Source organism: Heterocephalus glaber, unplaced genomic scaffold (assembly GCF_053883595.1).
Source record: "Heterocephalus glaber isolate CG9 unplaced genomic scaffold, H.glaber_assembly_v1.0 deba00000768, whole genome shotgun sequence".
In the NCBI taxonomy this organism is placed as follows: Eukaryota; Metazoa; Chordata; class Mammalia; order Rodentia; family Bathyergidae; genus Heterocephalus; species Heterocephalus glaber.
Window position 1 is genome coordinate 11,170,467 of NW_028258162.1, and position 22,636 is coordinate 11,193,102.

The 22,636-nt window shown below is 37.0% G+C and overlaps 2 protein-coding genes and 1 long non-coding RNA gene across 3 annotated transcripts in view; 2 read left to right on the forward strand and 1 right to left on the reverse strand.

The window, feature by feature from the left end:
* Nucleotides 1-22,636, forward strand: part of Gpr158 (G protein-coupled receptor 158) — a 501,792-nt gene that overhangs the window by 346,102 nt on the left and 133,054 nt on the right. The window lies entirely within an intron of this gene.
* LOC110344877 (uncharacterized) lies at nucleotides 1,617-16,857 on the reverse strand. Its single transcript, XR_002387795.2, has 2 exons — nucleotides 16,720-16,857; nucleotides 1,617-4,682 (listed from the first exon to the last, which is right to left on the reverse strand). It is a non-coding gene; the product is annotated as an uncharacterized LOC110344877 (long non-coding RNA).
* Nucleotides 16,168-22,455, forward strand: LOC147829091 (uncharacterized). The gene is made up of 2 exons (XM_087207149.1): nucleotides 16,168-17,186; nucleotides 17,957-22,455. Exons 1-2 carry the CDS (start codon nucleotides 16,711-16,713, stop codon nucleotides 17,976-17,978), a joined length of 498 nt encoding a protein of 165 aa, XP_087063275.1. The 5' UTR covers nucleotides 16,168-16,710; the 3' UTR covers nucleotides 17,979-22,455.

Below are 22,636 nucleotides of genomic sequence, written 5' to 3' on the forward strand. Positions count from 1 at the left end.
TGCAGCAGCAATTCTCTGACTTTAGCAAACATCAGAATCACCTAGGACTTGTTAGAACACAAATTTCTGGGCCCTTCCCCTGAGATTCTGACTCAGATTTGTGCCAAAATTGTGGAATTTGCATTTCTAAGACATTCCAAAGGGTTGCTAATCCTACTAGCCTGTGTGTGTGGACAACGAATGGCCCAGAGCAGTGGCTTTCAAAGTATAGAGTGCTTTGTTTTGTTTTTAACTTGTTTGTTTGGTTTATTTCAATATATCATAAGACTGCAGGGCTTTGGTAAAATACAATAAATATTAATCACCAAAAAATTGAAATGAAAAAAAGAAATAAATGGTAATTTCTGTTCTTTGAGTTTTCTGGCTGGTTTGTTTCTAGAAAATGGGAATTTTCTGTTCATACCTTAGAAGAAGGAAAAATTTAACATAGCTATTGAAGTGAATGTGTGCACTTAATATTTCATATTAGGCAAGTCCTGTCTGTATTTTAGTAATCCTTTCTAATGGGGATCGAGGTATAACCTATTCTCATTTTCCTGGACAAAGATGTGACTATCTTTGAGCACTAGTATTCTATGTATGACACCAAAAATCACTAATTTGAATTCATAGTATTGTTCGTATGATCCCCATCTAACTAGAGTCACCATAAAGCTCTAAGTCTAATATCCAAAGCTTTGTTTCCAGTATAATCATAAAATGTGTTTTATTCTGCCTATACTGTAAATCTATGTTACAGAAAATTTTACTGTCCTACTCAAGGTTTACTTGTTTTTCCCTAATTCATTTCCAACATCATTTAAAAATTAAGAAAGTTCACATACAAGGCCATTTTCCTCCTTGGCTATAAATACTGAACCTTCATTCCCTCAATGCCAGCCATACCCAGTGAGAATTGTGCTATGGATTCTAGTTTTCCCAGCTCTCCCTCACCCACTTTATTCACGTAAAGGAAAACACTGCTTGGTTTTTCAACACATGGTGTTGATATTTTGCTGCCCCCCATACTGAAAGTTTTGACAAGAAAAAGGGAAAGTGTTTTTATTCTTATGCCTGCTTGTAACACCCATTCAAGAATAAAACTGCCTTTGAAGTAAGAAGTTACTTCTTGAGTTCCCAGTGCAAAATAAACCCAAAAATTAAACATAAAATTAAAGTGGCAGTGCAATATTTATTTAAAAGCTCAAAAAGGAAGGAATAAAAGCAATTATTAGATGGTAGTATTAGTGCTACCATGGAATGGGCCAGTAAGTCCATAAGTTCTCAAAGCTTTATTACCCTTCCCCTCTAGCACTTCACTTCCCCATCCTCAAAGTCTCTTCCTGTCTCCATAAGGTCTTCCACCCTGTTGGGTCTCACTTATATGAAAAACCCAAAATATAAATAAAGAGCAAGATAAAAAAGAAATGATAAGAAAGGGAATAGGAACTGTTAAAAGCCAAATTTTATTCTGAAAAAAGAAATATGGAAGTGGATAGCCCCAAGCCAAATGTTATTTCATGGTTACAGAAACCCTGGGAGGACTTCACTTCCCTCTAAGCCCTCCACCTTTCACTCACCTTATCTATGGATTAGGCTCTTGACCTGTAGCAGAAAACAGTCACAGGGCACATCAGTGAGAGGCATGGACAGATTTTATTAGGCAGAGTTAAAGAGATACACACTCAAAAAAGTGTGGGCCCTCAAAAGAGAGGCACTTTGCAGTCTGGGGTTGGGTGATTTATGTAGTCAGTCAAGGAAGGTGATCCAGGGTGTATATCACAGGACCTGAGGTCACTCATTAGTCGGCTAGGTTGGAATGCAAACCATCTACATGTGTTTAAAGTTTGGAGGTAACCACTTAATAGTGGTGTTTCCTTGAGGATGGAAGTCTGTGGGATTTGAGAATCTGTTAGCATTGGTCCCCAACCTTCTTTTCCGCAGGGACCAATTTCAAGAAAGACAATTTTCCCACAGATTTGAGGAGGTGGTGGGATTAGACTGTCATAAAGAGCTTGGTATAGATCCTGTGCAAACAGTTCACGGTAGCACTCTCTTTCTCTGAGAATCCAACGCTGCACCTGGTCTGACAGGAAGTGGAGTTCAGGCTGTGGCCCAGGGGTTGGGGACCCTTGGTCTATAGTGCTGATACCAGTTTTGAGGTCCCACAGATTCTTTCCAGGTGTTTGGTCTCCTGAACAAAGAATTAGGCGAGACATGTAGAAAAGGTAGTGAGGCTCTCCATTTATTGAGGGTGGAATAGAAATACATTCTGCATAGTGAGAACAGGCCACCGAGAAGTGACCAAAAAGTACACTGTGCAAAGTGTCAGTAGCCAGCTGAGAAAGCTCACAGGACCACACGGTTAATGGGAGGGCTCTTGTTTTGGTACTGGGGATCGAACTTGGGACCTTGCACTTTCGAGGCAAGTAGCGGTTGTATCTCCTCTTTCTAAACTGCTTCTCTCCCATTGCAAACAAAGCACTTGGGACAGTTGTCATATCAGAAGTTCACTTGGCCTGACATCAGATCTAAGCCTACCAAAGGCCCATTTAGTTTTGTACCAGGTGGAGAAGAAGAATCGAAGACAGTGCTTTCTAGTCCTGGGAGCAGGGTTTGTTATTCTGCTCGGTGTTCTGGATCTCCGTCAGGGGACAGGTCATGTCCAGTCTCCCATCTCAGTATCACAGAAAATGCACAGGTTCCATTTATAGGTAAAAATAATGAGGCCAAATTTATAATCTTCTTGTATCTTGAATACTTTTAGGAATTTAGGAGTGAGTTTCTTGGAAGAGAAAAACAGCATTGTAGCCTTGGATAACTTTATATCCTGAATGAAGCTTCAGTGTTCTCAAAAGTATAACTGTAAAATTAGGATTTTCTTTGTCTACTTTCTACCTGTATTTATTTCTTTTATCCTACTGTACAACTATGACTCTTTAAGGAAGAGGCACAAAAAAGAGTGAATGAGAAGGGAAAAGTATGCTTTTCTTCTAGCTAACCTCACTGACCAGAATTTAATCACAAGATCATTCCCAGCTTCACGAGAGACAGGGAAATAATCACTATCTAGGGGACCCTGAACCTGTCAGAAAAGCTGGGGCTTTTTTCCATAAGGGAGAAGGGAATTATGCATATTCTGAAATCTATTTCTGCCATGTAAGTAGTTTTTATTTTCTTCTAGTTGTTTATTTGTATTTTTGTCATTTCTACAATGCATAATATATGATATCTTTATAAAAAGAAAAAAAAAGATAAAGAAGTCCTATCTCTGACTTTACTTAGCCATAATTGTAGAGGAGAAAATTAAAGTTGCTGAGGTACTGATTATACAACTCACAATATAGATTTTGTTTTGTGGAAAACTGCCTATCGCTATTAATTGTAATCTTTATATAGCTTTTCTTTCTGTTTCTTTCACTGGCTTGAAAAGAAAGTAATTATGTAATAGACGTGATTCAGGCATAAAAGAAAGTGCTTATTTAATCTAGGAGGCTATTAGATAACTACTAAAGAGGGATTCACCTAAGATGGGTTTTCTAATATGGTCCCCCACCCCCGCTGACAGCTCACTTTCTTTTAGAATGCTCCAATTTCAGTGGTTCAAAACCTTTGGAAGTTATTTTAAGCAATAGTGTAGGCACACTAAGTATAGTGTGTTAAACCTGGTGGGAATAAAAAGAAACATGGTTTCACTCTGCTTCATTCTCTTTGTTATAGGTTTTGTTTTTAGCGAAAGATAGTATTTCTGCAAATTATAATTTTAATGTATAACAAAATGCTTAGAAGAAGGAGAAGGAACTAAAGCTTTTAATGTAGCTGAAATCCTAATTTGGAGGGAAAATAATGAAACAAGATATGTTCTTCCAAATGAGTTTTTAAAGTGGAAAAAGACAAATACCTACTGAAATGTCTGCCTATCCAGACATTAGGGATATCTGAAATAGAAGAGTTGGGAAAGAAGTTTAAACAAGCTGTAATTGTAAAACTATAGAAATCTTACTGGGGCTTGAGCTAGCACCAATTTTTGGCAAGGGGTAATTCTAATCATATATTCTCATCTTTTACCTATATTTCAATTTACATCCCAATTTTTCTTCAAGTAGAAAAGTAGATGGCAGGGATAAGGTTTCATACTGCAGAGTGTCAGTAGGAATTTAAAACATATTAAGAAGATTTGCATTCTTGTTGTGGGAGGCTAAGGTCTGTACTGCCCATTACTCCCCCAGATAAAAACATGTGAGATAAATTTTGGTGAAAAGAAAAGGATTTTTAAAAAGCTAGCTCCAGGGCCGGGGATTTAGCTCAGTGGTGCCGCTGCCTGCCCCACAAGCACAAGGACCCTAGTCTGATCCCTGGGACCAAAAAAAAAACCGGGGGTGGTGGGGCTCTTTTTGCCTCAAGTCCCTATCTCCCAGCATTCTGGTATGCAAAGGCTTGTAGGGAAGAGCAGTAAGGATTGCGGAGAGGCCGCAGACAAGGGAATCCCCATGCTGGTTCATCTCCTGGCCATTCTGAGCTCTCTTCCCTCCTTGCCAAAAGAAACTGGACCTTGAGCTCCTGGGGCCAGAATTTGCATGATTCTTTTCAGTTTGATGTGTTCTTCTCTGGTGACAGCATCGCTTCTCTGCCCACTCGTCCAAGCTAAGGATGGTCTGTCAGTTTGTATCTCACCATGGGGAAGGTGGAGAAGCAGCCTAGCTCTACAAAACAAAATGAAAGAAAAATTAACTTTTAAAGATTCATTTTAAGCCCTCAGTTACATTGTGAAAAACAACTTATAAGTTGTGTCTATAGGTATTATGGAGCATTGAGTGAAATACTAAGGTTTCTACCAATACAAGCATCTCATTCTCAAGTTCCTCTTTGAATAATGAGGCATCCACTTTTGGTCAGCCTGTGCCCACTTGTACCTTAACCTCTTCACCTGGTGGCTTCTCACCACCCTTAAAGCATTACCTTAAACTTTACATGGGCACCTTCCTTAAACTGCAGCTTCCTCAAACTTCATCCCTCTTTCTTTGCAGGTCTCTATCACACAGCTCTGTGAGATGTATGTCTTGATACATACAAGGTTACATGGAAAACAGTAGAGAGGGGGCAAATTCTTCAATGAATGCTAATGAAACAAGGGCTGCTGTGCGGAAACAATAAAATCATATCCTTACCTCACACCACACCACACACATACACACACAGTTAAAAACAAATTAGAGATATAAATATAAAAAATTAAACTGTTAGGAGAAAATATGGAAGACTATCTTCGCGACCTTCAAAAGATAAGAAGTAGTACATAGCCCCCCCAAAAAAAACCCAGAAAAGCACACTTATATTTTCAAAATTTAAAACTTCCCTATGTAGAAATACATATAGGCAAAGTAAAATTTATCAAAAGAAAATTTACAGACAAGGAAACCAATTGGATAGTACACATACAAATAGCGGCTCAACCTTGGGTGCAGTTCAGGAAATGCTGATTTGAGTGGTGATACCATTTCATATTCATCAGTGTGGAAGTAAGTGGAAATCTAAACTACTCTAGACTGGAATTCTCATTTATTTTGTTTGTATGCTGAGCTATTTTGCAATGAAAATTGTGAGTATTTGTACCAATTAAAATGTATATAAACACATTTTTATATGTATATTTATAAAATACATAAAACATATAATTCAAAATGATACTTCTACATATGTACTTTAGAGAAAGGTTCACTTTTTAAAAATAAGTAGATATATTTAAGGATGTTCACATTAAGAATTTATAGGGAGGTGCGTGGAGCATTGGGGTTTCCAGCTCTCACAGAACCTTCACCATCCCCAGCTGCCAGTCTTGGCATCTTCAAAGTAAGAAGAGGGCAGAGAAGCTGAGCTGGACCCAGCACCTGGAAGGAAGCTCCCCTGCCACCATTCCACACTCCTAGGGCAGAGAAGGTGAGCCCCGTGGGTGCCAGAAGCAACCCCCCCCCCCGACCCGTGGAAATGAGAAGACACGTAAACAAGCCTCAAAAACAGACTTCCAGATCACCTACAGTAACCCCAAAGGAAAATGAGATGTAACAATCTGACACTCAACCACCTGGACTCTCTGAACTAGCAACAAAAGATCTGGGAAAAATGAAATCAGAAATAATTACTCAGATAACAGCAAAGATTGTGCTCATAGTGCAAGACATGATTAATAAATCTAGAGAGGACACAGATAAAAAAATAGAGGGTCTGAGGAACATGATGGAATCCCAACATAGGAAACAAATGGAATCCATAAAACAGATGCAAACAGATTTCCAGGAGACTAAAAACTCCATCGAAAGTCTGCACAGCAGAATGAACCAATGTGAGGGTAGAATTTCAGATAGAGAAGATAAGATTGCAATTAGTGACCAGGAAAAGAAAAATTGCTTTAAAATTGTAAGGAAACATGAGAAATCAATCCAGCAGCTGCTAGACGATGCAAAGAAGAATAACATAAGACTGATTGGAGTCAATGAAGAAACAGGAGAGAGTGCAGATGACATCAAAAAAACTGCTCACAGAAGTGACGGCAGAAAATTTCCCAAGCAGGGGAAAAGAACTTGACATACAGGTAAGTGAGGCATATAGGACTCCAGCTAGCCTTGATCAAAAAAAATCTACACATAGGCATATAATAGGATTCCAGAAATCCAATAGAAGAACAAAATTCTACAAGCAGTGAGAGAAAAGAAACAAATCACATACAAAGGAAAGCCCATCAGAATCACAGTGGACTTCTCAGTGCAAACCCTCAAGGCAAGAAGAGCTTGGAGTGATGTATTTCAAGCCCTAAAGGAAAACAGCCTCCAACCCAGATTGATGTACCCTGCAAAACTATCTTTCAAAATGGATGGAGAAATAAGATGCTTTCATGATAAAGAGCACCTCAGGAACTTCATGAATGTCAAACCGGCACTCCAAAAAAGTTTAGACAATACCCTAGGAAAAGACAATGAGGATCACAACCCCAGGAAACCCAGCAGAATGAATTCATTGGATGTGGCAAATTAAACACATAGGGGGAGAATCCAACAAAAAGAAGAAGTCATGACAAGGCTTTTAAAACTTTTAACTTCATCTCGCTAATGAGTGCATAGTTCAATCTTGTTATTGTACTGATTTGTATTTTTCTGATTCTAGAGTTGCACACCTTTCCTTGTGCTATACTGGCTATTTATCATCTTCTTATGTCTACATTTTAATTGGGTTGTCTATTACTGAGCTCTAAGAATTCTTTATATATTCTGCTCATAGGTTATATGCATTATAAATATGGTCTGTTTAAGGACTACTTTTCATTTTAATGATGTCATTTAAAGTTCTAAATTTTGATGGAACCTCATTTATCCATTTTTTTCTTTTATAAGTCATGTTTTCTGTACCCTAGGTAGTTCTTGCCGACCCTGAATTCATAAACATTTTCCCTTATAATTTCTTCTTAAAGTTTTATACTTTTAGGCTTTCATATTTAGGTTCATAGATCCCTTCAAGTTATTTTCATGTGTGGAAAAAAAGTTTGAGGTTAATTTTTTATATACGGACACCAGGTGTTCTAGTGCCGTTTGCTGAAAACACTGTCTTTTCCTCGGCTCTTGAATTGAGTTTATATTCTATAAAATGCTCATGTTAAATAATCTTTCAAAACTCAGTGGACCATATATGTGTGGTTCTATTTCTAGTTTCTCTGTTTTATTCCAATGATCTATATGTCTTTCCTTACACCAACACTGCCTTGATTCCTGTAGCTTTAGAAGAAGTCTTAAAATTAAGCACTAAACGTCTTCCAACACTGTTTTTATTTTTTCAAACTTTTCTAGGTCCTTTGTACTCCTACATAACTTTTAAATTTCAATATCCAATTCTGCATTTATAGCAAGTATACAGACACCTGAATTTTTATATATACCTTGTGTTTTCTAATCCTGCTAAATTCAAATACAAGCTCTAGGGGCTCCTAGAGATTTCTTAATATTTTCTCTGTAGATGATCATTTCATCTACATATAAAATTTTTACTTCTACCTTGACAATCCTATGCCATTTGTTTCTTTTTATTACCTGACTATTTTGTTTTGGGCCTAGGTTTCAAAGTTTAATGGACAGATAAAGAGTAAGCATATCTGCCCTTGTTCCCCACCTTATGGAGAAAGCATTGTATCTTCTCCATTCATATAAGGCTTTCTCCCTGGAAGTATGGACTGCATATCTTTAACCTGTTGAGAAGGTTCTGTTCTACTTCTAGTCTCCTGATAGCTTTTACCATGAACAGCTGTGGAATTTAGTCCAATACTTTTTCTCCAACTAGTGACAGGATCCTATGGCTTTTTCCTTTCCTCTGTTAAAATGATGACTTTTAGGGGTGGATCTTCCAATGCTGAACCAACACTGCCATCCCTATAACAAAACCACTTTCTACATACTGCCAGATCTGACTTCTAATAGTTTGTTTTGTTAAACAAATTTCTATCTATGTTCATACAATTTTCTTCTATTATCTTTATCCAGTTTTAGGATTAGCACAATGTTGATTTCCTAAAATGAGGGGAGAAGTGTTCCTTTTTCTTTTCTGCTTTAAATGTTTGATATAATTTATCAGTTGAAATGTGTAAGAGCCTGTTGTTGTCATATAGGTAGGTTTTCAAGCTAGGAATATACTTTCTTTAATAGTTGCTATTCAAATTTTATATTTCCTCCAGAGTTAGTTTCATTAATTTGTCTTCCAAGGTACTTCTTAGAAGTTGTCAAATTTGTTTCAAAATATATTTTTGAAATATGGTTTCTATGTCCTTTTAAATTCTGTAAAATCTGTGGTAATGTCTCCTAAATCTTGATATTTTAATTTAAAAATGTATAATTGATATTGTGTAATAGGAAGTAAAGGTCTAAAGGAGCAGGGGAAGTGGGAGATGTAGGGGAAAGGAAAGAAGGGAAAAAATATGAGAAAAGGAGAAAAATGGAAACAAAGTCTTTGCAAATAGGGAAGAGTGGAGGGGGTGAAGGGAGGGCAGGGGAAGGGGAAAAAAATAAGAACCAAGATACATCATGTAAAGGTACAAGATCCCAATGATGAATGTAACTGTATTTTATACCTAAAATGTACCAATAAACTTAATGGGGAAAAATAAAAAAGAATTTATAGGGAGGTCCTAAATATCCACTAATAATAAAAATAAGTGTATTTTTTGTTTCAGAAACTTGGGAAACAAAGGAAAAGCATGTAGAACTTAGCTTTATGAAATTCCTTTTACGTTTTTAAAAATTATTTTAAAATGATTCATCAAGTTTTAGTAAAAATTAGCATTTTTATTCATACATGTTTGCAGTTCATGCAGTTTACAATCATCTTGGGGAGTGGTTGCATGTACATATCACAGCTTGTTTCTGTTTTTAAAAATCCCCTTCCTCTTCCCTCCCCTTCCTTCCTTCTCCACCAATTTCCCTATCCCACTTTTTATTCTTGTTGTTATTATTAATTTTAGCTCATGTTATGGCATATCATGTTTACATTAATTGAGGTTATTAGGTTCCTCTACATGGCATATCTTTATTCTACTTAATTTCCCTTCCCTTCTTCCACACCCCTTATGCTTTTTTCCTTCCATTACTTCCCTTTTGCAAGACATCCATCTCCTTGTCCCCTTCTATTTATCCTTTATTATTCTCTTTGTACTTGGTCTCACTCAAAGCAGAGACACTATATAATATTTAAGCTTGTGTGTCTGGTTTATTTCACTCAGTATTATATTTTCTACATGCATTCATTTTCCCACAAATAACTGAAGTCTGTCATCCTTTACAGCTGAGTAGTATTCCATTGTATATAGATACCACATTTTCTTTATCCAGTCATCTGTTGGTGGGTATACAGACTGTTTCCAAGATTTAGCTATTATGAGCTGTGCTGCTATAAATATTGGTATACATGTATCACTGTAGTATGATGTCTTCAGCTCTTTGGAGAGGATACCTAGCAGGGTGATTGCTGAGTCATATGGAATTTCTAATTTCAGTTCTTTGAGAAATCTCTATACTGATGTCCATAATAGATATACTAGTTTACATTCCCACCGACAATGAAGGAGGGATCCTTTATCACCACATCCTCACCAGCATTTGTTATTGTTTGATTTCTTAATGATCTCCATTCTTTCTGGAGTAAGATAGAATCTGAGCATTATTTTAGTTTGCATTTATTTCTCTAATGACCAGAGATTTGAGCATTTTTTCATATATTTGTTGACCATTTGTATTTCTTCCTCTGTGAAGTGTCTGTTCATTTCTCTTGAACATTTCTTGACTAAATATTTAAATTTAGATGGTTTAATATTTTTTAGTTCTTTGTGTATTCTAGATATTAATCCTCTGTCTGAGGAGTAACTGGAAAAAGTTTTTTCCCATTTTCTAGGTTGTCTCTTTACTGATTGATTCTTTTTCTGTACAGAAGCTTTTTAGTCAGATAGAATTCCATTTGTTGATTCTTGCTGCTATTTCTTGTGCAACTGAGATTCTGTTTAGAAAATCCTTTCCTATACCTATGTCTTCAAGTGTTTTACCTATTTTATCAGTAGGTTTAATGCTTCTGTTTTAACTTTAGATCTTTGACCTATTTTGATTTTAATTTAGTATATAGTGAGAAATAAGGGTCCAGTTTCAATCTTCTGGACACTGATAACCATTTTTCCCAGCATCACTTGTTGAATAGGCTATCTTTCCTCCAACAGATACTTTTGGCCCCTTTGTTGAGGATTAAATAAGTGGATGTGTCTGGGACAGTTTCAGTATCATCAATTCTGTTTCCTTGATCCACACATCTGTTTTTGTCCCATTACTATGCCATTGTTTATCACTATAGCTTTGTAGAGTAGCTTGAATTCAGGTATTGCTATGCCTCCTGCTTTGCTCTTGTTGCTCAAAATTACTATTGCTATTCTGGGTTTCTTCTGGCTCCATATGAATTTTAACATTGATTTTTCCTAGATATGTAAAATATGCTGTTGATATTTTGATTTGTATAACAGCTTTGAATTTGTATAACAGTTTAGGGAGTATGGCAATTTTGATAATACTGATTCTGCCTACCCAAGAGCAGGGGACATCTTTCCATTTTCTGATGTCTACTTCAATCTCCTTTTAAGGGCACTATAGTTTTCTATGTAGAGGTCTTTTACTTCTTTGGTTAGGTTAATTTCTAGGTGTTTCATTTTACTTGAAGCTACTGTGAATGGTATTATTTTCATAATTTCCTCCTCATCCCATTCACTGTTAGTGTAAAGAAATGCTAATGTTTTTTGTCTTTTGATCGTGTATCCTGCTACATTGCTGAAGTTTCTTATTAATTCTAAGAGGTTTTTGTTAGTTCTTTGAACTATGTAGAGTATCATGTCATCTGTAACTAATGATAATTTGAGGTCTTCCTTTCCTATATGCATCCGTTTTATTTCTTTCTCATGCCTAATTACTCTGGGTAATGTTTCAAGTGCCATGTTACTAGAAGTAGTGATAGTGGACATCTTTGTCTTGTTTCCGATTTTAGGGAAAATGCTTTTAGTTTTTCCCAACTTAGTATGATACTGGCTTTTGGTTTCTCACATATGCTTTTTATCATATTCAGGTATAGTCTTTCTGTGCCCATTTTCTTCAGGGTTTTTATCATGAAAGGGTGTTGGATTTTGTCAGAAACCTTTTTTTTCATCTATTAATATGATCATGTGGTTTTTGACCTTGGTTCTTTTTATGTTATGTATTACAATTATTGACTTACATATGTTGAACCATCCTTGCATCTCTGGGATGAAACCTACTTGATCATGGTGTGTCAGCTTTTTGATAATATGCTCCATTCTATTTGCTAATACTTTGTTGAGAATTTTTCCATCTATGTTCATGAAAGAGATTGGCCTGTAGTTCCTTTTTTAAGTTGGGTCTTTATCTGGTTTTGTGGTCAGGGTGATAGTGGCTTCCATAAATGAATTTGGAAGCATCCCATCCCTTTCAGTTCCTTTGAAGTGCTTAAGGACTATTATATCTATAATGGTTTTGTAGAATTTGACTGTGAATCCATCAGGTTCTGGGGGTTTTGTAGTTGGTAGTTTCTTTATTACTGAGTCAATTTCATTGCTTGTTATTGGGTTGTTAAGCATAATTATTTCTTCTTGGGTTAGTCTTGGTAGTTTGTATGTGTGTAGGAATCTGTCCATTTCTTCAAAATTTGCTAAATTGTTGGAATATAGTTTTTCAAAGTAGTTACTGTCTTCTGGATTTTGACAGTGTCTGTTGTGATTTTTGCCTTTTTTGTTTCTAATTGCATTGATGTGAACCTTTTCTCCCTTTGTCTTGGTGAGTTTTGCTAAAGGATTATCTATTTCATTTATTCTTTTGAAGAACCAGTTCTTTGATTCATTGATTTTTCTTTTACAGCATTATTAGTCTCTCATCTTTATAATTCACATTTCATTTTCTGCTTTTATCTTTATAATTTCTCTCCTTAATTTCAGTTTTGTGTTGTTTTCCAAGTATCTTAAGATTTCTCATAATGTTGTCTATTTGACCTTGCTCTGTTTTCGTAATGTGAGCATTGATTGTGCTGAATTTTTCTCTTAGAACTATATTCATACTGTCTTAGAGGTTTCATTGAGTTGTACCATCATCATTAACTTCCAGAAATTTCTAAATTTCTCCTTTGATTTCTCTGTGACTCATTTTTTTAAGAGTATATTGATAATTTTCCAGGAGCTTCTCCATTTTACAAAATTTCTTCTATCATTGATTTCTATTTTCATGGCACAGTGGTCTTGTAGTATGCATGAGGTAATTTCTATTCTTTTATATTTACTTAACCAGGATTTGTGAACTAGAATGTGATCTATTTTGGAAAAAGTCCCATGTGGTGCTGAAAAAAATGTATACTCTTTTGTAAATGGGTGAAATATTCTGTATGTATTAGTAAGCCTATATGGTCAAGGGTGTAGTTCAGCTCTGAGATTTCTTTACTGGTTTTTTGTTTAGTGGATCCATCTCTTTGCAAGAGTGGGGTGTTAAAATCCCCTATTATGATTGTGTTAATATTTATTTGATCTTTGAATTTCAATAGTTTTTGTTTTATGAAGTGCTCCAATATTTAGTGCATGTGTATTTATCAATCTTATTTCTTCTTGTTGGAATATTTCCTTAACTAGTATGTAGTGACTTTCTTTGTCTCTTCTAATCAGTTTTAGCCAGAGGTTTACAATGTCTGATATTGGAATTGCTACCTCTGCTTGTTTTTGGAGTCCTGGTCCATGAAATGTTGTTTCCCATCCTTTAATATTTATTCTATGAGTATATTTCTGGATTAGATGAATTTCTTGAAAGCAACAGACTGTTGGATTCTATTTTTTGATCCAGGCTGCCAGTCTGTCTTTTCTCAGTTGGAGAGCTGAGGCTATTAACATTGGTGAATATTATTGAGATGTGTTGGTTATTTATTATCATTGTCTTCTTTATCTGTTGGTATATTCTTTGTTTTTCTTTTTCTGATGTCTTTTGTTGCTGTTTATCCATTGGTTTCAGTTGTTTCATCATTTCTGAGGAGAATATTCTTAAGTACTTTCTTTAGAGCCAGTTAGGACTTACATACCTTCTGAGCTGGTCTCTTTTGTGGGAATGCCTTATTTCTCCATCTATTTTGAAGAATAGCTTTGTTGGGTAAGTTAAGCTGGGTTGGAAGTTATTTGGTTATAGGGTTTGAAATATTTCACTCCAAGCTCTTCTGGCCTTTAAGGTTTGTGTTGTGAAGTTTGCTGATTCTAACTGGTTTACCTTCATATGTGATCTTTTTCTTTTTCTTTGGCTGCTTTTAAAATCCCATTTTTTTCATGGATATCTGGTAATTCAATACAGATAGGCCTCAGTGAGATTTTTTCATCATATTTATTTGGTGTTTTATAAGTGTTGCTTATTGTATATTAAATTCTTTTCTTGTATTTGGGAAATTTTCTTCCATGATTTCTGTAAGCATGTCAGTGAATCCATCTGTGCTATCTTCTAGTTTTTCTCTAACTCAGACTAGCCTTAGAGTAGTCTTCAGGTTGTCATCTAGTTGCTGCTGGATAGTTTTCTCTTGTTCTCTTATTTTCTATTTGGCTTCTTTGAGCTCTTTATCATAATTCACTATTTTGTCCTCAATATCTGTCACTTTTATCTTCACATTGGTCATTTCTGCAGTGTATGAATTCTATACAGTTTTTTACTTCAGGTATTTCTCTCTGACATTTTTTTTGAGGTTCCATATCCTTGTTGAATCTGTCATTCAGATTTTAACTGCTTTGTTTAGCTCATCTATTTTTTTTTTTAACCTGTTTCCCTGAAATTCGCCATGGGCATATTGAGTGAAATTGCTGTGAACTTTTGGTTTATTTCTGCTTTGAACTCATTTATTTACATCATCCCTTCTATGAACTTTTCATACACTTCTGCTACCTATGTAATTTTTTTTCTCCCTTTGTGACCCCTTGACTTGCCTTGAGAGAATTGCAGGGGGGGCCGGTATTCAGAGATTTTCTATTTCCTTGTGCATATATGGGCGTTTTGGCAGGAGTTACTGCAGATTCAGAACTACAAAAATGGGATTTTTGCAGCTTAAATGGAGATTTTTATTAGTATGCTGCCTCTGCATAAATAACTTTCAGCTTTGTATGGTCAGTGCTAGTATTTATGCCTTCTGTTATTTACTTTAAGTGATTTTGACTTCTCTGTACGTTTTACTGAAAGAATCACTACTGGTTATAACAGCATCCACAGATTCAATCTTACAATGCTTCTCTATGATAGTCTTTGCAGTTACACTTCTCCCATTTGTCTCTTCTCTATGCACGCTCTATCAGTTTATTTGTCCATGGTGGTCCTGCAATGAGGTAGGTTAGTTGAAGTGGAGAGAATGAGAGTTGGTTGCATGAGTAGTGTTAGATACTAATGAGAGGCTTGCAGAGGGGAATAGTGGTAGCAGAAAAGAAAATGTTGATGTGGCTTCTGATTTTATTGGAGTACTTTTAGTTGAGTTGAAAGAGTATTGAGAGTTTTCAGGGGATATTTTCTAGAGGCAAGGGTGAGCTATGGGACAAAGAGGGGTTACTTTGTGATTGAGGAAAGCTATGTGTTTGTCATAACTTGCTGATAGAGTGGATAATAAGCTAGGTAAGATATGGAAGAGCTAAAGGCTTAGGATGGGGAGGATCAAAGACTAATACTAGAGAAGACAAGAGTGACTGTGAGGGAGCTAAGTATGGAGAATTTAAAAATTTGGGAGGAGGAGTTTATGTGTTTGGAAAAAATGAAGAAATAAATTAATAGTATTGTCTCGAGGTTTTGCGGTGAAGAAACTAGGTAGGTATTGAGATGAAGGAGAGAATCTAGACACCTATTAAACAGAGCCAGTGAAAGAACAAATACACCAAAGTAACAACCTAATAAACACAGGAAACCATAAAAGAATATAACACAACCCCACATTACTAAATAAATCAAGAAACATACAAAGACTTAAACCTATAAAATGTCCAGTGGGAACACAGATTAGATATTCCAGTGAGACATTGCATGTATGATCCCCAAGCAGCTTCTTTGCCAGAGAGCTCACACCCCAGCACCTCCTCCGATCCTTCTACTGCATACTGAAGCCAGCTCAGACTCAGGACTTCTTTCCTCCAGGTTGCAGACATCCTTGCACAGTCTGACTCAGTCCAAAATCTGGGGTTTGGAACTCTTGCTGTCCCTCTCCCTGAGTGTGATGGTCAATTCAGCAGACAGATTCACTAGCGTGAAATTCTCCACTGAGTCAGGACAAATCCTATGCAAGCAAATCAACTACAGTAGTAACAGTCTAATCCGTTACAGTGTTGTCTATCGGGGATGGTTGAGAAATAACACAGCATGAAACCCTGTTGGGGGTCTCCCTTTAGCCTAGAGAAGAAATCCATGGGTATAGTGTAAGCATTTTCACAACCCAAGGCTTGAACCACAGTTAATGTGCACTACATGTGATGGCTGTTTCTCTTCTAATGGTGAAAAACAGCCTTCAACAGTAATTTTATAGAATCAGTTACCTAAAGTTCAGGGAGTTGAAGGCCAGGTATCGCCAGAGGGAATAAAAAGGAAGAGAGGAGAGGAGAGGAGAGGAGACAGGAGGGGAGGGGAGGGGAGGAGAGGAGAGGAGAGGAAAAACAGGTTTTTTCTAAGCCTTTTGCTATGTGATACGGGAAGGAGGAATTATAAGAGGGGCAAAGGATCCTAATGATAGGGTATGTTAGATGTTTTGAAGGGGATAACAAGGAAAGCAGTACAAAATTGGTAGTGAGAAATGGAATGGGAAAAGATTCTATGACTGATATAAATAGTGGAGGAAAGGTTACAGGAAGACGAAATAAAAGGGGGAGAGGAAAGAAAAGAAAAATTGAGGATGAGTAAGACACAGAAGAATGATGTCAGCCGAAGAGACATAGATAAAAACAGAAGGCATGGAAAGGGGCAGGGAGAACTCCCTTACCATCTCTAAGCTACACTGGAAGGAAAAAGACAAGAAGAGACGTATACAGACTGGCTCATAAAAGAAAAAGAGTAAAACAATGGAATAGAAGTGTGAGGGGAATGTAGAGAAGGAGGTAAATGGCAAAGAATAAAACAAGTAAAAATAAAATAAAAATTAAAAATCATACAGTCAAATAAAGAATAATAAAAGCAAATGTCCTACTGTTGGGACGCGTGGCTCTTCCTCAGCCTAGAGCTAAGGAGCAGAGCTCAGGCCAGGCCTTGTCGCTGCTCACGCCGGAAGTCTTCGGCGCTGAGGGTGGCGATCTGCCTGTGTGAGCACAGCCCCCCGTCGTGCGCTTCCGGCCCTGGTGCAGGAGCAGCTGGGCGGTCTCCAGCCCCTGGCCCTCGGCAGGACGCCCAGTCCGCTCTCCAGCTGCTGGCGGTCTCCCAGGGCCGCCCTTCCCTCCTCCGCTCTGGGAACTTGCAGCACGAAGCAGCCGCGGGCTGCTCTGGTACCCAGGTTCGGACACTCGGCCCTTCCCGCAGTGGGGCCCCGCCAGCGCCCCGGGTCGAGGTCACCCACCAGCTGTTGACGCCGGAAGCAGCTCTGGAAGCAGCGCCCTGCGCTTTCTTGCTGATTCCTATGAGTGTGATTCTTTCTGTCCCAACGCAGTTCTCAGATTCTCTGTAAGCAAAAGAGTTGTTAGTTTCCCTTAGCCTCCCAGCTGGGGTCTCTCCTCCGCGGTGTGATTTGTCCCTTCTGTATCTCCTGTATCTCCTACTCCTGTTATCTTCTCCTGTCAGTTCCCTCCTCTCACTTCAGTTCCTCCCCAAGCGATTCTTTGCCACTCTCTCTGGACACTTTGTCCTGGAGAAAGAAGCTGAGTTGCTGCTGCTCACTGCTTTGCCATGGGCGGGGAGGGGTGGGGGGGACCTAAAATTTAGCCTTTATAAAGAGTGAAATCAGTAATGACCACAAAAATCTTTTTGTATAGAATTTCAGCCTGAGAGAAAACCGTATTTCCTAACAGATATTGAAGCCATTATTTACAGATCTCTTTCACAAAAGGAGAGCTTGGAGGGGACGTTTATTGAGACATGAGTGCCTTTATTCAAGTAGCAGTGAAGAGCTACACTTTGAGGAACCCTAGCACGAGGCCTCCTTAGACAAAGCTGCCCTAAGTCCCTGTGTTCTGCTCTGCTCCCCCATCTGACTTCAACATTACTCACTGGGTCCTTCTTCCTTTTACATAACCCAGTGCCATTCTGTTGTGGCCAAGTTTGTCTCTGCACCACTCTGATAAGCCCCATGCTGCTCTTTGTAAATGTCACTCTCAGGAGATACCCTGTTTTCGGAAAGAATTATTTTTTAAGGCATTTGCTGAATGAATTCACTCTGAAGTGTGTTTGGATAAGGGACTTTTCAAAGATTTTTGAAAATATTTTTTAACTTTCAGGAGAGCATCTGGAGACAGGTAACCTATTCTTGATTCCAGAAACTCACTAGACCTGAGACGGACAAAGAGAATGAAGAAAGACAGATCTCTTGAGATGTTTCCGCAGGGTCTGGTGCAGCAGCCAGGTTTCTTACTGACTGCACCTCTTGCAGACTTTCATCACTTATACCGAGAAATTGCTCAAACATTTAGGGAATTAAATATAATTTAGTGTATTAAATGTCTATAATTAAACTTACCATTTGAGCCTCAAGGTTGTAAAAATGTATATTTTGGTACAGTTCAGTCACATCTGAATTGTTTAGAGTTAGAGTCGACAATGTAGACACTCAGTCCTTAGTTACAAAATAAAGTACATGCGGTGATTTTGTAATTATTTGCTTATGTGTTACTTTTTCCTGCTGTATGTTTAAATCAATTCTAAATGATTACCTATGAGATTTGAATCATTAAAAAAATGGAACACAAAAGCAAATATTATTTAACTTTCACAATATTTTAGAATGAAAACAAATTTATCCATAATAAAGTCACAAGAGTGTTACACCGGAAAGAAAGGTGGGTTTCCGTCTGTGAGAAACCTCAATAGTCTGGATACTAAATTGAGGAAAGGGAGCAGAAGAAGGCAAGAGTAAATACAATCTGTTGGATTTTATGACAGGGTGAGCAAATCTTTGGTCAATGTAATGGTATTGCTAAAGATTATTTGTTTTATATTAGCATAAATCATAAGCAAAGAAATATCATCAGTCTCTATTATGAATGGGTTTTGCTCTCAAATGCTTATTCACTGATATCTCAATAGATTTTAATTTTTAAATTCTTACGCTTTATTTAGAAAATAAAAAGCAAAATAAAAGCTAGATAATAGAAAGTAGGAAGATAGGTTGTTTTCAAAGGGGAAGGTCAGGAGGTGGAGGGAGAGGGAGGAGAGAAAATGCAAAAGGAATTAAGATGTGCTGTGTACCAACTCCACACGAGGGATGTGAACATGATGCACTGCACATGTGTCTAACAAATGAAAATAATAACAATGAATTTACTAAATTTAAAGTTAACAAATGAAAGTAAAAGTCAACTCTATCACATTAGAGATAACTGTTGTCAGAATACTCATGTATTTTGTTTGATACAACTTTTATCGAAATTCAAATAATTGAAATCCTGTTATAGAATTTTTAACTTTTTCCCATTTCCCCATGTCAGTATTTACCAACATTATGATTTGTAATAGTTGCCTAGTCACCCAACATAGAGCTGTACTATAGTAACAACTTAACTATTACCAGAGTTTTAGTTTAATTATTCCTAGACTTTGAATTCTTCCTTTTACTCTGTACTAGAGATTAAACCCAGGACATCATACATGCTACGAAATTTTTCTACCACTGAGCTACATCCTAACCCTTCCTAAAAGTTTTTGAGAAAAATTCTCACTAAATTGTCCAGGCTGACCTCAAACTCAAGATTTCCCTGCCTCAGCCTCCCCAGGACCTGGGGTTATAGACTTGTGCTACCATACCTAGCTGACTTCCTTACTCAGGTTTAAGTCTATATGAATCCACTCCATAGCAAAGTCCTCTGTATGTGACGACTTGTCTAAGTCTTTGCTCATTTCCATGAATTACATTGATAAATTAGTGGGTTAAAAATATAGACTATTTTAAGGTTAGAAATGTAGATATTTTAAAACTTATTTGCTACATTAATGTTAGTTTATTTTAATATTTTTATTTACTCATCATAGCCTGAAACGGGAAACGATCTGTTTGCCAAAAGATTAACATTTATTAGCACACAAAAGTGTACATCCTATATGATTCCATTTGTATAAAATCCTAGAAAAGATAATTCTAATATATAGTAAAAGAAAATAATGGCTGACTGATAATGATCCACTGTAGAAAACTTAAAAAGTATAGATAAGCAAAGAGAAGGAAGTTTTCTCAGCGTTCAGGGTTTTGTATAATCTAATTTTCTGATACATAGGTACATAAGAAACAAATTAGATTTAGAGAAGTTTATTGCCTAGCAAGTGAATTCCATAAATAACTGTACCACTTTTGCTATCCTTGAGATTATTTTAAGATACAGTTCTTATCTAATGCTTTAAAGTTATTTCTTAATGCTGTCTGCTACTATCTTTCATCAGTAAAGAGAAATTGCCAAATGAGTTGCATATTAAATTAATTCATTTCCTAATAAGTATTTCTACAACTTTGGTCTCCATTTATTACAGAAAACAGTGGCAATTTCCTAAAATTATTAGCAGTCTGCATCATAAAATATTAATATGCATTTAAATTAAACAATAACCTCGTCTCTTCTTTTCCTGAACTGAGGAATTTTGCATGTCCCATTAGCTCCTGTCATGTTCATTGAAAGAGCAGGTTTGCTCCACTTAGCACTGCTGACATTCCGGGCTGGGTGACTCTTTGCGGAGAAGGTTGTTCATTGTAGGGTATGTAGCAACATCTCTGGCGTCAACTCACTGCATGCCCATAGCACCTAAACCCCAGTTAGGACATGATTACAGGTTAGTAGCACAGGCTTTGAAAGCCCTTTGCTAGGACAAGCCTATATATGCTCAAATTATTTCTGAATGCACCACAATAAAGAAGCCTTAAGAAAAGAATGCCAGAGTCTTATGACATGAAACGTGGAGAGACACTTTGCAGATCTGACCATGCAACTTTATGATGGGTATTAGTTACATAGGACTCTGCTGAATCCTATTTTAAACAAATGAAGCCGACTTCATTTTCCTTCTGTAGATAGGCAGGTGTTTAGCAAGGTTAAAAATAAAAGACTCAGAGATTTTCAAGTTAGTGGGAATCTTTGGTGCTTTTCCAATTAGCTAAGAAAGGATGTTTGGAAGAATTAGACATTTGAGAGGCAAGAAAGCACTTTAATAGCTGAAATAGCTATCTTCATTCTCATTCTGGGCTAGATAAAGATTACCCTCCAAGGGAGGCAGGTGAGTACACTATAGGAGCAAGTGTCAACACCTGTTCAATGGTCGTTGTGCTGAAGATACTGTGCCAGGCCATTGGAGAGAGAAATGAGAAGAGAGCAGAGTCAATGTCCTTATGAAGCTGATAGTCTGGGGGAAATTATACCCTAACCTTTATACAGGTGGGTAGCATTACTAGCAGAGGAGACAGACAGTTCAGCAAAGAGGCCATCTTTCATCAACTGCCAAATGAGTAGTACAGACAGTAGCAGTGAGAGTTTAGAAGAAAGAATCCTGCAGACAGGAGAGAAAAGAGGTGGGCTTGGAAGAGCTGGGATCTGAAATTGGAGTGGAGATAGGAAGATGGGGTGAGTAAATACACCCAGTTAAGTACAGCTAACAAAGAGATAACAGCTCAAAGCATGTCTGGTATGTATTTAAATAGATCCTAGAAATAAAGTCGGAGGAAAAGATGAGGCCAGATCTATTAGGTCCTTGAATATTAGGCTAAGGAATCTTGATTATATAATGAAACCCATTGTTGAGGTTCTGTGAAACAATAATTCCAGGAGATGGAATGAAGCATTGTGTAGTTAAATAAGCTGGAAAATGGTGCACGCTAAGTATATACACCATCCCGGAGACATAGAATGCATATTGGTATTTAGAGGCTGTGATTTTATGAGAAACAGGAACATAGAGCATTTTTCTATGTGGTGCACAGCAGCGTTCAATGAAACAACTTAGATGAAATTTGCAATTTAATAAATAAAAGGGAAGCATTAGCTATGTTTTTGAATAGGACATACAATCTAGTTATTTTAGCCTACAGTTAGTGTGTAGATGAATGAGGCCAAATATGTTCAAGAGACAGGAGAGACCTTCTGCTCCAGTTATTCAGTCATGTCCATATTGTGTGCTAAACAAGGCAAAATAGTGAAGAATGGAGAAGTCATCCCTACCCTCGTGGAGTTTAGAATGTAAATGGGAGAAAATGCAGAGCTGACTTTTTCTGAGTACTAAAAAATAAAGAATACTTTTCTAAATTTTGTTGAATAATTTTGCTGAGATATTTCCTCCTAAATATGCCGTCAAGAAAGAACCATTTTAATATTAGCAAGATCACTGAACCTTGTCAAAATAATTAACTTCGCTGGTTTTTATGCTTAAGTGTGGATTTATTTGATCTTGGACAGGAAATAACATTTAAAAATATTGATTTGAAAAATGAAAAGGAAGTAAGGAGCAGAGAGAAAGAGGAAGTCTATTTTTTTGCTTTGATTTTTGTTTTGTATGTATTATATGAAGAAAAGTACACATATCATAATGTGCAGCTTGATTTTCACAACCTGAACATATATTTGTAACCAAATAAATTAAAATGTTACCAGTTTCCCTAAAGCCCTCTTCAATCCCGGTTCCACTTACAACCCACCATAGTAACCACTACAGCAACTTCTTTCAGGCATATATATTCAGTTTGCCTCTGTATTTGTGTGTGTGTGTGTGTGTGTGTGTGTGTGTGTGTGTCTGTGTTGAGTATAAATGCAACCATTCATTATATAGAGAGTTTAAAGGAAGCCTACAAAGCAAGCCTTACTCTAAATACAGGTCTTTCTGTGTTGCAGTGATTCTCAAACTTGGTTATACATTGGAAGCACCCAAGACTTGTAAAACTTACCGATGTCTGAGTCTCAGAGAGATGCTTACTCTAATTGCTGTGAGGT

What these genes read in the sequence shown, in the direction of transcription:
- LOC147829091 (XM_087207149.1), top strand. Translation starts at nt 16,711, where the DNA reads ATGTCCTACTGTTGGGACGCGTGGCTCTTCCTCAGCCTAGAGCTAAGG. An exon ending in ACGCAGTTCTCAGATTCTCT is followed by an intron (nt 17,187 to 17,956) that starts GTAAGCAAAAGA and finishes TTTAACTTTCAG; the next exon opens with GAGAGCATCTGGAGACAGGT.